Genomic DNA, 16633 nt, shown 5'->3' with positions numbered 1-16633 from the left:
AAATGGATGATAATGCAAATCACTGGTAAGAAGAAGCTTAATTGAGCTTAAATCTAGAAGTAATAAGAAAATAAATAAATATCACTCAACCAAGCACAAAGTAAATCTACAAGCATTGCAAAACAACTTGAGTATGAAACTATATTCCTTAGAATTGTGACACCTTAGAACACAGCAGTAGGTTAACTAATGGACCAAACTGATCTAAAAAGCAGGTGAAAGACCTTTCCTTCACATGAGTGGGATGTGTGAAACAGTGTGTTGGACATGAAAAGTATCTACAGATGTGAAGCAGATGCAAGAGCCACTTGAGCTGGTGCTGCCACTACTGCTTTTCCCTCTTCATGACCTGGCTTGAAGAGCAGCCAGCATCAGTTAGCCCAGATTAGGCAATGGAGTTGTGTATATCAGGGTCAATCTGTGTAATACCTGAATGTGTGTCAGTGTGTCTAAAGAGCTTGCTTTCGCAAGCGCTCACCACCACAACTCAACTACTCTAAAGGAAGAGAGATATTACTGCAAGTGGCAGCTGCTCTCTTATCAGGTTCTCATGCGAGACTCATGTACATGACTGATTCTAATCTATTCTGACAACACTCAGTAAATATTTCAAACACAGGCTGTTCTGGTAGCTATTTGCAGTAATGCATGCTTAAATATGTGAAGTGTACACAATCTTGGCATCAAAATAAAAATTGAAGGCACATAAATTTAAAAGGCATTTAATACAATTTGAAGTGCCTACTGCTATCAATAACAGCAGTATTTTTCCTGTAGCAGTCCATTACAACCTTTGCTACAGCAATTTTTCATTGTTTTTACTGCCATTAGATTTTCAACAGCTATAAGGAATGATTTAGATGACACTTGGTCTTCAGCATTTTAATACTCCTAACTCCCAAAGGTGCTGCAAATCCTGCAGGCCAGATTTCAGCCTTATGCTGCACTGAAGCGTGAGGCCAAATGCGTGTGAGCGTGTGTACATAAGGGGATTATGTTTCTCATGCTGGCATGGTGGCAGCCAGACTAGGTCAAGAGCAGCTCGTCAGTCCACTGCAAACACTGCAGTCCACAAACACACCCTCTAATGTATGGTGCACATGCACGTAACACCTTGTCCACAGAGTGAGCAAATTTTCCATATGCTCTATGTTGGTACACAAGTCACTGTCAAATACTCTGCATGTGCTGTTCTTCCACAGAATGAGTGTGTGCGTTATGTACCTGTCCTTGCCGTTCTGCACACCCAGAGTAGCTCTCTCAGAAACAGGGGAGTTCCTCCCACGACTTGTACCAGTAGAGAGGATGCTGTTCTGTACAGCACAGAAAGGAGAAAGCACTCATCACACAGGTGGAACGATAAATTGAAAATACACTGCAAAGCAAAAAATGTGAGTTAGTGCATCATTGAAACGGGTGATATCCACAACATACCGTTAATAATGTCATCTAATGCAACTGCACTGCTAGAACACCAAGTAACAATCAACTAGGTTGTACAACGTCTTGGATAATTTTTTACCACTGAAATATGTTTCAAAATACTGTGAAAATATAATGAGTGCAATACCATGGATCAAACCAACAGATAGAACACTGTTACTGTGGGTTGACCAATATCACATGCTTAGTTTTGGGCCACTACAAATACTGATTAGTATATAAGGATTTGAAGTGTTTAGTCTGGAGATTGTGAGGAGCAATTCCTACCCAAAACAAGCATTAAAACAATAAAAATATCTAATTATAGGGTGAACTGATAATCAAACAAACCTCTAAAGTGAAAATGATGTTTAAGGAAATATTAACAGCAAACATCTGAACATTTATACAAGCAAAGCACATGAAGCTTCCAGACAGTATACATGTTTGGAAAGAAAGTGTAATACTTTAAAATGAACTTTAAATAAATAAAAATAAAACTTTTTTTTTTTTTTTAAAGTATGCTAAACAGCTCCTCAACACCTTGAGCAGCTTTAATTCACGCTATTTAAAGTACATGAATTAAGCTCTAAATGTTTCTCCTTTTTTTATTTTAAAAAACATTTTATTGGCTGCTAATATAAAGATTGTTTATTAAGACTAATATTAGTAGTTGTAAAGCAAACATAATTTGTAAAGCAAATTACAGATGATAATGCAGCAAAACTAAAAAAAAGGAAGTTTGAGTTTGTATCACTACTAAAACTGTGCAGACTCTAAAATCTGCAGATGAGGCTGTAGCAGAAAAATCACACACATCTGATTTTAACCCACATTTCTCACAAACACAGGCAATAAGAGGCAAGTCAGGTTTGAATGGTTTTACTCCACATGTTGTCCAGATTTCAATCAATCCCCAATGCTGTGGGCAGCACAGTTAAAACAAACTCAAGTTGTGATTGGTTGTTTTTATTATGTCATATTTATTTCAACCAATCCAGGAATGCTGTGGGCGGGTCTTCTTTTTTTTTTAAGCAGTAATTGCATTTGAGATGTACGTAACATATACAAGTTTTATATTAGCAAGAAAACATGTTAAAGTTAAAATGCTGATTCTGATAATGGGCAAAATGATAATGAATGTTAATTATAGATGGGAGCAATAATCAACCTGATGGATGCACCTCTAAAGGCCAATATAAACCACAGTCTAACAGGCACATTTTCAGCTACACAGGGGTCAGCTTCACTGCAGAAAATGTGAACTCACGGTGGAGGGAGTGGGGGTTTTCTTCCGGTTGCCTGTAGCCAGAGGGCTTGGTGGAACTTTAGCTGAGCTGCCTGAGCCTTTTCTCCCGTATTCTTCAGCCACGTGCTTGCTATCCCCCTGAGAGTGCTTGGATGAGGCAGATGAACCTACAGTAAGGAAGGAAAACACAAAGAGGTACAAAAATAAGCATTAAACAAACACAAAATTAAAACACCAAGTATGTCTCAGGTGAGCTAAATTTGTCTTACTTTGCTCTGCAGATCTGCGGGACTTCTGAGTGGAGGTACTGCGTTGTACCTTGTGTGAAGGAGACTGGGCATTGTTTGTGAGGTCAATGATTGTACGGGGTTTTATTGAGAGTTCATCCAGCTGAGAGAGAAAAAAAAAAAAGTGAACACACACACACAAAAAAAAAAACAAAAAAACAAAACTGTACAAGCCACTTTTATTTCTTTATCTGGTGTTTATTTGAGGCATTAATACTTCAAAGCATTTGTTGCAGGAACAGTCCACGAAATGATTCAAAGTAAAAAGAGGACACTCGAGTCTTAGCCTCCATACTGCATACCTCAGAATTCCTATAGTCCAGTAATAGGTATGTTGCCATGACTTCGTCATATTTCTGGTTGACGAGGGAGTCTTGTATCTCATCTTGAGAGTATCCCATCTGCAGCATAATGTCTATTGATTGTTGAGACAAACAGACTGATTACAATCAAATCCAAGCATCAAAAAACCTCATTAAGTCAAAAAGAGACTGGCAGTAATAACCTTAAGCACAAGCACATTCAACTCATATGAAAGACCAATGTATCTGCATTGAAGCGACAGAATTCTTAGGAAAAAAATGAGTGAAAGAAACAAAACAAAAACAGACAACAGACAGCTGAATCAACTCACAGAAAATGCCTTCAAATCTGCACTTGTAAGGTTTCATCCCAGCACCAAGACACAAAAGTACTACCCTCCTCTTCCTCTCCCCCTCCCCATTCTCCCCCAGCCCCACTGTCACCAGACGTCTGCCCCACCTCTCTTCCAACCCCCTGCACTGCTGGGGTGCTGACCTGTCCTCTTGGGGTCCTTGTAGTCAGGCTGGGGCTCAACATAGGGCTTCAGCGCCTCCTCTTCATAGCCCACGTTCATCCACCGGTCCTTCATGATCTGCTGCTAGACATAACCAGAGACGCGTGTGGAAGAAAGAGATGGTGTGGGTAAAGGTTAGCGTTGACAAAGTGACGGTGGTATGGAGTGGAACTAGCTTTGTAGTATAGTTATAGTCTAATGTAGAGCCTGTCTTCTTGCAAGATATGAACATTCTGTGACTAAATAATGTTTAATCCTATGATCAGAAAGTGGAACAGACTGTTCCAAAGCAGGGGGGGGTAGTGCACTAAAACTAAAAGGTGCACTGCTCTGAGCCACCCTGTAAAGCCTGAAATCATAATTTAAAAGTCAGATTGAGTCATCTTAGATTTTGCTTGACATGCCTTATTATTATATTATTAATATATGACATATTAACATCACAAGCACAGGATCAAAAAGAAGGTCCGCCTCAATATAGGTCTCATACACAAAGTCAACGTGATCCTGATGAAGGCATAGTGACAACAGCCGATATTTCACTCGCATCCTTGGAAGGTTGTAAAGGTCGTTCAAGTTTTTACTCTTTCAATGTGTTCGCAATTATTAGATTCACCCTCTTAAGGAAAGGGTTCAAAGCACAAATTATGCTACAAAATGTTCGTCCGCACATTGCGTGTAATTACGCAATGCCACCAAAAGGTCTCCAAATTGCCAAAACTCATAGTTAAGTACTGGTGTATCAAACACATGCATACAGCTATACAGCTGAACAAGCTGCGGTAGTTATGACAGAGCATCAGGTAGGTGCCAGCACTAACCTCAAGGCTGCCTCTCTTGGTTGGGTTGAGAATAAGGAATTTCTTCAGTAAGTTCTCACAGTCTGTGGACATGTAGAAGGGGATTCTATACTTGCCTCTTAGAACACGTTCACGGAGCTCCTGCAAAATCAAATCAAGACCATTAGAACAAACAAACAAAAAAAAAACATTTAAAAAAAAAAAAAAAAAAAAAAAAAAAAAAAAAAAAAAAAAAAGGGATGAGCACCTTTACAAATTTGCTCCGAGTGCTATGGTGCTCCATCAAGAGACAGCTTTCCTTTTATCATCCTTACCTTTAGGTTCTGTCCATCAAATGGCAGCGAACCACTGACCAGTGTGTATAAGATGACTCCCAAACTCCACACGTCCACCTCTGGGCCATCATACTTTTTCCCTTGGAAGAGCTCTGGAGCTGCGTAAGGTGGACTACCACAAAATGTGTCCAGTTTGTTGCCCAGAGTGAACTCATTACTAAATCCAAAGTCAGCAATCTTAATGTTCATATCTGCATCCAGGAGTAGGTTTTCAGCCTGTGTAGACATAGAAGCCACAAGACATCTTTAAGCCTGCACTGTTATAACAGGGTTAGTGATAAAACAATGAATAATTTTTAAGCTTAAAATAAACAAACAAACAAATAAATAAATAATACCTTGAGGTCTCTGTGAACGATGCACTTCTGATGACAGTACTGAACTGCTGATACAATCTGTGTACAAAAGGTATAATGATTCAGAACCAACACTATGTCCACTTCTGTCGTTTCTTAAAATTGTTAATATTAAGTTTTTTAATATTTACAGTGCTCGATTCTTCCTAGGAGTCTGTTCAAAGCTGAGACTTACCTGTCTAAATTTGGCTCTGGCTTCTTTCTCTTTCATTCTGCCATGGGCAACAAGGTAATCAAACACCTCTCCTATAGAGGAAGGAGCAAGAGAAAGGGAGAACAGTCACACATGGACAAAAGCTTGACACAGAGTGACTCATGGACAGAACAGAGACAGAAAGAGAGCTAAAAGAGGTAGTTCACTGAAGAGAACTGCAGCAGCAGGAACCGCTTCAATATCTGGTCTGGAGTTCTACTCAACACAAAACTAGAAACACTGAGTATACCTGGGCTATATACTTAAAACAGGAAAGGGAAGGACCATCTCTGCTGATGGATGGACTGTTGTGTGTAGTGTATTTCACCAAAGATGATGGACAGATGAAGTAGTGACTTAGAAGGAGAGATGAAGGAGAGCTCTGACCTCCGCTGGCATACTCCATAACCAGGTAAAGGGTCTTCTCCGTCTCTATCACTTCAAATAATTTCACTAGTTGGGAGAGAAGAAAGAGAAAGCAAAAATTCTCCAAATGGGGAAAATAAGGTACAGCAGCTAAGCCGTTTTATGAACTGGCTTCATCTGAATAATAATTAAGATTATGGGACATGACTTGGAAAAATATTTATGAAAGAAAGAAAAAATAAATTATGCAAAAAAAAAAAAAAAAAAAAAAAAAAAAAAAAAAAAAAAAAAAAAAAACACCACACACCACAATCTGAAGGCACACAACAGAAAATTCAAGCTGAGTAACTTGTCAATGTGTCTTGTAAGTAAAGCTTACCAATATTTGGGTGATTTAACAGCTTCATGATCCTAACTTCTCGAAATAGCTGGAAAGAAGAAAGAGAAGCTGACGGTTGATGTGCAGATGATGCGTATCACATCATATATTTGTGTTTGTGTATGGCAATGAATCCACCCAAAGTTCTAACCCAACCCCTCACCACAGGAAGCATTTGAGTCCAATTTCCTGTAATTAACTGCCTCTCCACAGAAAAAAAAAAAAGCATTTCCAGGATGAGTGAGAGAAGTTGGGAAGACATGTACAACAAAAATGACTACAGTCTTGTAAAAAAAAGTTCATTCTTCTCTGAAATGCAGTGTAAAAATGCACAGGACAATGTGAAACGAACACTAAAGTCCACCTCACCTTTTGGAGACTGGAGGAGTTGAGCTGAGTCTTGTCTATGATTTTCACAGCCACCTGAACAAAAGGGCATTTTAAATAGTTTTAAATAAAAAAAATAATTTAATGACCTGGTGGACAAAAATCAAAGAAATATTGCTCACGTTATTGATGGCACTTTACATTCAAGACCCAAAAGTCAACAATATCATTCCACCTTACATATTAAAAGGAATGGCTGTCAAAAATCAAATCAGCCAAAACATGCTGATGTCCAAATATTGCTTCATTAGTTTTATGATTGAGCTACAAAGCTAAAATTCATAAACTCACTAGAAATCTTCCTTTTTGCATAAACCTACCCAAAAGCTCTATTAAACCACAACCAGGTGTGTGTGTGTGTTAATTTTTATAGTTCAGAGTTCTAAACAACATTAACAAGTCTGCGTAACCTTAATGAGGACCTGGGGCCTGTTTAAGAAAATAAAGTCACACACACTGGCAAAATGCTTCTCTGGGTTCCTGAGCAACAGCTCTCTTGAGCATTAGTGCTTATATGTGACAAACTTGACAAACAAAAGCACCAAAAAAAAAATTGTATGACTTGAACTAAAGACTCGAGACTGCTGGCTGACATCACCCTTGACTGATCCTAGTACAGATCACAATCTAACGTCATCAGGAAACAATTCACCATGCCACATGGAGATTACAGAGTGGTGCACAAACAATAAGCCTGCACACACATACACACACAAGTTTCTTCTTCTGCCTCTTTATCCCCCTAAAGCTCTTCTGTGCAGTCACGTGGTGTTTTATCACACCAGACACCATGCAGTCACACAGTCTACTGGGAATGAATATGGCTGACCTGAGTAATTGGCTGCCTCTCGAGCTAGATAAGAGAACAGTAAATAAGGATGAAATTGATCACTAATGTATTTTCTTTGCAATTTAGTTTATCCAGAACTTATTACAAAGAACTGTGGAGCGAGCCATTCACCTGTGTTGTTTCTCTCTGCCTCAGAACAAATACAGAACTGGAGTGGGTTACATTAGTTATGCAGAAGCGTGAATTTAAGTTTTTTTGCAATCTTTATTGAGTACTTAGATAAGTTTGTTTCTGACTGTTCTTTTATTACATTCAGTTGCACCACCAGTCCATAATTAAAGTGTATGAGCTAGTCAAAACTCAACAAAACTATTCCATGTACAGTTTATTCTAGTGGTTTCTGGCCAACTCACATGATAAAGTAGCATTAGTGTAGAAGATTCAGCATCTGCGGTATCTTGCTCAACTTGAGCTACGGACGTAAGCTTTGTTTGTTAAGAGCTAAAAGTTCAAACCAACATCGTGATTAGAACTGCAAGTAAAACCACAGCACACAGCATTTAGTGCTTAGAGCCAAGTTATCTTATTGAACAAAGTCATGATCTTTATGCTATCTGTGTAGTTACCACTGGATTTCCCATTACTTAGCTTTACTTAGGAGGAGGTGGAAATAAGTAGATACTAGGAAAAATATAAAAACTAGTCTATGTGGTTCAACTTGTTTTGATTTAGTAATGTGTAAACGTGAAATTAGTAAACACTAGGCTATGTAACTACACACTTGTAACACTTGGATGACTGGATGTCATGAACTCTTGCAGATGTCAAAATAAGCCAGATTGCACATCCTTAGTTAAAATGGCCTGGGTTGGTTATACCAGCCATACACAAGTTCTCTTTACAGAACCATTTCATGTGTGGTTCTATATAACACCAGTAAGGTTTTTTAGTTACGATATTTGTTACCATGTCAAGCTTGTAACAACTGGAGAATCCTTTTTGGTGCTATACAGAACCATTTTAAAGAAGGTTCTATAAAGAACCATACACAACACATTCTCCATCAACCTGAAGATCAACTTCAAAATGCAAAGAACCATTTAGGCATGAAATAGTTCTATATAAAACTTATGGTTGTTATCCTTCATTACCTTTTTATGTCCCAATTACTGTGTCTATAATGTGCTTTACAATACCTGTTTACTCATCCCACAGATCATGTAGAACTACTCATTGTCACAGGACCTGTAATTCCAGTAACCTCATCTATCCCCCACAGTCTGCAGAATCTCAGACCAGGGTTGCAGGCGGGCTCTGGAATTGCCAATCCGCTGTGTAGAAGACAGACTTCATTTCAGCCCTTGCATCCTTCTGTTCACTGCAGTTCCTGGTGTTGATGGAGACCTGGATCACCCCCATGAACCCGACAACTCGAACAACCCTGTCTTCTGCCTTTCACTTCTCCCATTCTCCATGGCAGTCTGGCAGGGGTGGTGGCACAGGTTTGCTCTTGTCCAGAAAGCAGCGTTTCACTCCACTTGCTTTTTCTCATCTTTCAATTTCCTCCTTTGCATACCATGGAGTCACTGTATCTTTGCAAATTAAACTTCACATCATTGTTCTTTATCGTCCTCCTTATTCTCTAGACTAATTCATTGATGAGTTAGACACTTTACTGAGTCTCTTCTCCATTGATGAAGCCCCGCTCATACTCTTGGGTGACTTCAACCTGCCATCAGACAAGCTGCAGTCATCCTGCCTGTTACCACTGCTATCATCCTTCAATCTGCCCTCAACCAGACTCCTCCGACACACAAAGCAGGCAATGCTTTGGACCCGACGTTCACCACACCTAACTCCGCGCTGGATGCGACAGTAACTCCCATGCATCGCTCTGATCACCACTTCCTATCTTTCTCACTCTCCCCCTCCCTGTATCTCCTGTCCATTCCACTCCCTTGTGCTCCTCTTCTCAGCGAAACGTGCACTCCACTCCTTCCTCATCTTTCACTTCAACTATCCTGACCACCCTTCCCCATCCCGACACATTTTCCTCTTTTTCACTGAACAAGGCTACAGATGCTTTCGTTCTTCACGCTCATCTGCAATTAACTTTGTGTCCTCTCTCCTCCAGGCCAGCAAGATCTTCCTCACCTGCACCCTGGCTGATGGGTGTCCTGCACAGCAACTGACAAGAACTAAGGAAGGCTGAAAGAAGGTGGAGGAAATACCAGCTCGACTCGGAACTTCGCTCCTACCAATCTCTCCTTTCCAAGTTCTCACTCGAAGTTACTGCTGCAAAGTCAGCTTTCTACAGAGGGAAACTGGAAGCACCAGCATCTGATCCACGCAAGCTCTTCAACATTTTCTCCTCTCTTCTCAACACCCCCCCCCCCTCCCCCCCCTCCCCCCCCTCCACCCCCTCCACCCTCTTCTCTTACCCCTGAGAATTTTGTCACCTTCTTTGAGGAGAAGGTTGATAGAACCCACCAGTCTTTCCCCTCTGTCCCCACTCCTTCCATTAGACCTCCTCTTGTTAGATTCAGGTATCTGTTGTCTGTTTTTGTTTTGTTTGTTTCACTTATCTTTTTGAATTAATGAGGTGATAAACTGTTTTTCTTCTCTTTCCACAGATGCGGTCCTTCAACTGTTCAAATCCAGTAACCCAACCACCTACCCACTGGATCCCATCCCATCTGCATTGTTTCAGTCAAGTCCTTGGCATCAGGCAAAGTTCCATCAACTTTCAAGACTGCAAGAATTCTTCATCTTGAAGAAACACATGCTTGACAGCTCTGGTGTCAACAACTACAGACAGGTATCACTTCTTTCTTTTCTTTCAAAATTCTTGAACATGCAGTGTATAATCAACTTTCTCTCTTTCTCACACAGAACAAGCTCCAAGATCCCAAATCAGTCTGGCTTCAAACCAGCACACTCAACAGAAACTGCTCTTATAGCAGTGAGCGAGAAGCTCCAATTAGCAAGATCAGCCAGACTGTGATATGTCCTGATCCTTCTTGATCTCTCAGCAGCTTTTGACACAGTCAACCGCTCTTATCAGGTAACATGGAGGGGGTTCACATCCTCTCCATGCAGGCTCTCCACTGGTGTCCCACAAGGCTCGGTGCTGGGTCCTCATCCGTTTTCTCTTTACACTAACTCTCTTGGTGATGTAATATCTTCTCATGGCTTTTCTTATCACGGTTATGCTGATGACACCCAACTAATGCTTTATTTTTCACCCTCTAACCCACAGGTTTCCAGTCACATCTCGGCATGTCTGTGTAACATCTCTTCATGGATAGCAGCTCACCACCTGAAGCTCAATCCTAGCAAGACTGAGCTGATATTCATCCCTGCTCCTACAGGTCCTCATCATGATCTTGCCATCTCATTCGAGAACTCTGACTGTAGAGGCAAGAAGTCTTGGTGTGATTCTGGATGGACAGTTATCGTTCTCGACTCACACTGTAAACCTAACTTGGTCATGCAGATATCTCCTGTACAACATCCGCAGGATCCGACCTTTCCTCACCCGAGAGGCCACCCAGGTGCTAGTGCAGTCTCTTGTCATCTCAAGGCTTGACTACTGCAACTTGCTCTTGGCTGGTCTTTCCATGCAGGCCATCAAGCCTCTGCAACTCATCCAGAATGCGGCAGCACGCCTCGTCTTTAAATCGACCCAAATTCAGCCACGTCACCCCACTGCTGCGCTCCCTTCACTGGCTTTCTGTAGTTGCACGCATCAGATTCAAAACCCTAATGCTTGCCTACACAGCCAAAAATGGACCAGCCCCTACCTACTTGATGGCAATGGTGAAATCTCGAACTGTACTATGAGCCCTTCGAGCACTGCTCGGCTTGACCCTCCATCCTGCGTGGAAGACAAGCGTCAAGAATGTTCTCCGTACTGGCACCCAGGTGGTGGAATGAACTCCCCGCAGACTGAAGACATCTCTTTACACAGCACTTAAATGAGTATTGAATTAAGCATTGATTGCAATATATTGTGCTGTACTTAGATATAATTTTTTTATTGTACTGCACTGTGTATTGTACTGTATTGTATTGCACAGAGTTCTGTGTCCAACTCTGCTCCTTCTCTCTGTATCAACAGTGACTGTTTCTAGCAGTACCTGAGCTCAGGACTGTCTTTCTCTCTAACCTATTGGTAACTACCAAAGATAATTTCTCTAGATAGACAAAGTTCAGTATCTGCAGGTCATGATATCCAGATATCCAGTTAACTGCAGGTAATGGAAACACAAACTGCAAAAATGTAAGTAAGTAAGTAAGTAAGTAAGTAAATAAACCACTGACAAGCTAATAAGCTCAAAGACCTAACCAAGTTGGATGCTGATACTTGTCTTTTCTCCTCAGTGGACTATAAACGGACGTTATTTTGCAGTGATTTATACAGGGAGATTTACTTGAAAGAGGCCCTGAATATTCTGTTATAACTCTCTTTAGGACGAAGCAATCTAAACGAAACAACGTGCTCCTCACTATAGGGAGCTTTGAACAAGTCGGGATGCCCCTGTGTCAGAGTGATGAGGTAGGCGGACAAGACAGCCATCGCGAAGTTTAACCTCTCTAATGCTTGCCAATACGTTCATGGAGCGTGTTAAAATGTGTATGGCAGAAAACGAAGATCACTTCCAGCATTGTATGTAATCATTCTAACGGGAGTTACATCAGAGTATTCAGGGCCTCTTTTGAGTGAATCCACAGATATGTATCAAATACAGATACATATCTGTATTTTCATTCTTTCTGGAGCTAGCTAAAATTACAGCTAGAGCAGTTAACATAGTAGGCAGTAAAGCCACGCTATCTGTTTTCAGTCGTATACATGATAACATGTCCTTGGCAGAGTGTTCATGTTCAGGTACTCGTGTTCTGAAGTAGCATAACATAAGTATAACATACTGAGAAACAAATATGAGCACAACCGCCACATTTCACCGAATTGTGAGCGTGTTTCTTTTCTCTTCTCTTCCCATGATCAAACAAAATAACAGTGAAATCAAGATTCAAAACAATGGCACCTCAAATGGTTAACCAAGTATACAAGTACCCAGGCACATCCCTTATTTTAACAACCTAAGCATTACAAATCATGCAATCAGACCAGCATTGCACTCTTCCAACCACCTACTTACATGAAATCTACTTGATTTGTATCACATAACTTTGTTTACTGCAGACACAGTGAAAATAGATCAGGTACTAGTCTTGGGTAAAAGTATTGTATTGATCCTCACCTCCTTTCCAGTGAGGACATGTCGAGCCAGTTTGACCTTGGCAAAGTTGCCCTTTCCGATGGTCTTCAGCAGTCGGTAATTACCGATGTGTGGCTGATCGTCTGATGTGGTGGCCTGCGGGTTTCGGCCACGGTTCATGTTGGAGCGGCCCCCGGCCTTTGAGTCAGAGTGAGCCTGCAAAAAACAAAACAGAACATGTTAATTCACTGCATTCTTTCTTCTTTTTGGTTAAGACTGGACAGAACACATTTTCCACATGACTGTAAACAAAACAGATAAACCTGCAGAGAAAAGGGGTTTGCAGTTTATTGGTTAATAATATCTCTGCAAGGGATTATGTAATGCCTATTGGATAGGACTGTCGCCAGGCTCACTCTGACTACACTAACAAGCAGAGAGAAGACACAGGAAGGGAGGGGTGAGCGAGATAGAGCCAAAGAGAAGGGGATAAAGAAATAAAAAGAAAGCAACCAAAAAGGAAAGAGACCGAGTATAAGGCGAAGCAAAGAACAGGAGAAAGAAACTGGACCAAGCTAGTAGCAGTTAAGGGAAAGGGAAGGGAAAAAAAAGACAAAACATGAAAGCGCAAAATGTTTTCTTAAGCAAAGAGAGGGCAAGCACACTAAGGAGCAGGAGAATGGACAGAAAGAAAACGGGGATATCTGTTTACATGTCAGCTCTCTCTGCGCTCATTCAGAAACAGTGTGTCAATTGTAGTCCACTGCTCTCTGTGCTCTCACCCCTGCTCACTATGACCACAGTGTGAGGACAGATTGTTAGCCAGTGAGGTGAGCACATAAACGTGGACAGACGTGCTTTTGTTGCAAACACTGCATAGTTAACAGGAGAAGCTGTACCACTAAAACACTCTTAGGGTTACGATTATCCACGTAAAGTAGGAACTACAGCCTGCATCTTGTCAGACCTTAATCTCATACCAAAAAAATGTAAAAGAACGTTTATGTTTCATGCAAGCCAATGTAAAAATACTTTATTTTAGTAAATTAGAAAATTAATTTAGAAATTAATGCAGCACTTGTTGGCCAACTGGCCCATTGGCTGCAGTTTACCAAAGATAGGAGTTTCAAAAACATTTTCTATGAGAAACTTCTTGAAAAACTGACAAACTTGCAACATGAAATCTTTAAAACACCTGCCAAATGACAAAAGCATTTACAATTAGTCAGACTGTGCAGTCTTTGCAGGCTATGTTTGTAGTTTCATTCTCTAGACTGAATTATATGATTTGAATTGAACACAGTATCTACCACACAGTCTCTTCTCCTGAGCTGGCCCTTGTGACTTGGGGTCATGCAGCCATCTCATTCCCCCAACAGGAAAGAACAAGACATGCTTCCTACAAACTTAATGGACATCATAATCCTTTAAACTAAAACTGTTTGAGGTTTAATTTATTGTTTTGTTTTTTTAAGAGGTCACTTGTAACAGTGTAACCTATTCAGAGCTAAACTGTCTTAACCGCAACACAAACATTTTCTGCAGTAACAGATTATTTGTTTAACATACTGTTGCAGAAGTGACAGGGCAGAATGTAGTTTATCATGACGTTCATCTTCTCAAATGATCCATGCAGCCTTTTTTCTAGCTTTTGAGCACTGTCATTTAAAACGATAGGTCTATTTCCTATGCATCAAATAGTACCGTTTTGCAGACACAGAGGAATTTAAATCACATTTAAGCCAAACACACAGTATCATCTTTTTTTCTTCTACAGGACATACACCTTAAATGCATTAATACATCTCATTCATCTAGTTGTAGTGATTAACTGCTTTGGGGAAAGTATTTTGTGCAGTTCTTTTCTAATACAACATGGTTAAAAAAAACTAAAATTCAATTTAAAAAAAAAAAAAAGGCTCATTTCAGACAAACGAACGTACATGACCGCACTGTAGAGAACTGGCTCACCATTATAGTCTGTAATGTAACATGAGTTTGGCTGTGAGCTGGGCTGTTTGTTCTGTCTACTGATGAGTTAAGATTGCTGTAATTATCTCCTTGCAGCAAGCAAACTGCAAAGGGAAGTTTTTTTTTATTGCAAGGTTACAGCAGGACATATCTTAGAGCATTAAACCTGGGCCTTACAAAGTCAGTTATTGCACAACGCTGTTGTGGTCCACTTCTGACATGCATGCGTGTGCGCACACACACACACACACACACACACACACACACACACACACACACACACACACACACACACACACACCACACAGAGCAAACCAGTTGCTGAGGAGCTTTCAAAATATATTAATTCACTTACTTCAGCAATGGAACAACAATGGGATAAACAGGATAGTTTAAATAATGAGCTTTAAAGTCAAGCTGAAACCTACAAAAGTAACCCTTTTACTTTGTTTTTTGCTTGGTCTTATTAATCATGATTCATATCATCTCGTTTAAATTCATCTCATAAATGTAACGTCTTTTGTCTGCCTCTAAACCGTGTTCTGAGTTTTGATTACATCACCGTGCATCAGCAGGCGGGGAAAAATAATAACCAGTATCATCAGGTTTCGTTTCTGCCATTTTCTCCCATCTCCCCACCCCCAATTACGGTTGACTGAATAGACTCAGTTAGGGCATAGAACATCCATAATGGAAAATTGCAGTATTATTTCCAATTCAAGTTGCCTTTAAGTATTACACAATGATGAGCTTTTGCTAAAAGAGCATCAGTCTGTCTACAGTAAATTCACAAAGCCTCAGTCATCACTGCTCACACAAAGAAGTGGCTCATCACTTCTCTTTATCTTGAGCACTCTATAGAGGGAAACTGATCAGAACACATTTAAGACTTCTCTGTGTGTAACTGACACATGCTGAGTATGTGCTGGTAACAATGCAGAGTGGTGTACAACTTCCAGCCTACTAATCTGTAGTGAAGACCTGCAGCAAGACAGCAATGCAGTCTTCAGTCTCACACAGCTCTGACCTTCACCTGTCTGCTCTACTGCCTCAGAGTTCTTCACTCAGAACCACACACACACACACACACACACACACACACACACACACACACACACACACACACACACACACACACACACCCCTAAACAGATCCAAACATGGTGTAGTGGTGGCAGATATGTATTGTCTATATTAGACATGCACCAAAATTTTGGCAACCAAAGGTGATTGAAAGTGGCCCTTTTGATTTTCAGCCAAAAAAGGGCTGAAAAATATAATACAATCTGAATAATAATGAAAACAAGAAACTTCAAGTGCTTCAAATGGTGGTTCTCTTTGGCTTCCATGAACAGAGCAAAAAAAGTTTTAAAAATAACTGTCTTGAATTTTTAATCTGAATATATCAGTTAACGAAAAACAGAATTCATAAACACAGACGGCAGGTGGATTCTGCAGGGGATATCTGTTGTCTAAAATGGCTGTCTTCATTGTTTACCTAAATGCAGCAGTCATTTTTATAGTTCAAAGGAAGTCAAACAGTGCCCTAAATCACACTGACAAATCAGAACAACCATAATAAAGAGCTGGATTTGGTTTGAGCAGGTAGAGTTTGAAGTGTTCACAGAAAATATTTGCACAATTAATACATTCTAGTGTTTATTAGTCAACATAAGCCTTGTTTGTAGCTCAGAAACAAAATTTGGACCGATGGACAGACCGGATGCTGGTATAAAGCTCACTGAATGTGAGTTTACAGCTTATGTAGAATGTGGCAGAATGATGTAGAAAATATTGTGGCACTGAAAGAAGAAAGAAAAAAAAAAAGTACTACTATGTACCAAACAGCTCAGAAATACACACGTCAGGAACTATGATGATGCACAAACACGACACCTCACAAATGACTGTTCCTTAACTACATTAGAAGGAAGACAAAAATAACACCCAGAGGAACAGGAAGGTTTTCTCACACTTATAAAATCTCCAGTCATCAACACTCATTCAGAAGAGAGGCGAAACCTAACATCACACACTGCTCTCGTCTGCCTCTCAA

At 40.3% G+C, this 16633-nt stretch overlaps 1 protein-coding gene across 13 annotated transcripts in view; it reads right to left on the bottom strand.

Moving 5' to 3' along the window:
- mark2a (MAP/microtubule affinity-regulating kinase 2a) overlaps nucleotides 1–16633 on the bottom strand; it is a 45550-nt gene that overhangs the window by 12077 nt on the left and 16840 nt on the right. For 7 of the 13 annotated variants that reach the window (XM_017698763.2, XM_017698765.2, XM_017698771.2 and 4 more), the window contains exons 2-14: nucleotides 12649–12822; nucleotides 6574–6627; nucleotides 6205–6253; nucleotides 5847–5912; nucleotides 5442–5512; nucleotides 5249–5305; nucleotides 4890–5126; nucleotides 4597–4716; nucleotides 3721–3859; nucleotides 3261–3373; nucleotides 2941–3061; nucleotides 2693–2838; nucleotides 1225–1313 (exon numbers count right to left, since the gene is read on the bottom strand). In XM_017698763.2, the coding sequence (XP_017554252.1) occupies nucleotides 1225–1313; nucleotides 2693–2838; nucleotides 2941–3061; nucleotides 3261–3373; nucleotides 3721–3859; nucleotides 4597–4716; nucleotides 4890–5126; nucleotides 5249–5305; nucleotides 5442–5512; nucleotides 5847–5912; nucleotides 6205–6253; nucleotides 6574–6627; nucleotides 12649–12822 (1436 nt within the window). The remainder of the gene's footprint in view (nucleotides 1–1224; nucleotides 1314–2692; nucleotides 2839–2940; nucleotides 3062–3260; nucleotides 3374–3720; nucleotides 3860–4596; nucleotides 4717–4889; nucleotides 5127–5248; nucleotides 5306–5441; nucleotides 5513–5846; nucleotides 5913–6204; nucleotides 6254–6573; nucleotides 6628–12648; nucleotides 12823–16633) is intronic. The other 6 variants (XM_017698770.2, XM_017698775.2, XM_017698774.2 and 3 more) reach the window with 3 other exon arrangements.

The sequence above is a fragment of the Pygocentrus nattereri genome, chromosome 16 (genome assembly GCF_015220715.1).
Source record: "Pygocentrus nattereri isolate fPygNat1 chromosome 16, fPygNat1.pri, whole genome shotgun sequence".
Classification (NCBI taxonomy): Eukaryota; Metazoa; Chordata; class Actinopteri; order Characiformes; family Serrasalmidae; genus Pygocentrus; species Pygocentrus nattereri.
The sequence above is the reverse complement of the archived record's forward strand: the minus strand, read 5'-3'. Positions and strand labels throughout refer to the sequence as shown.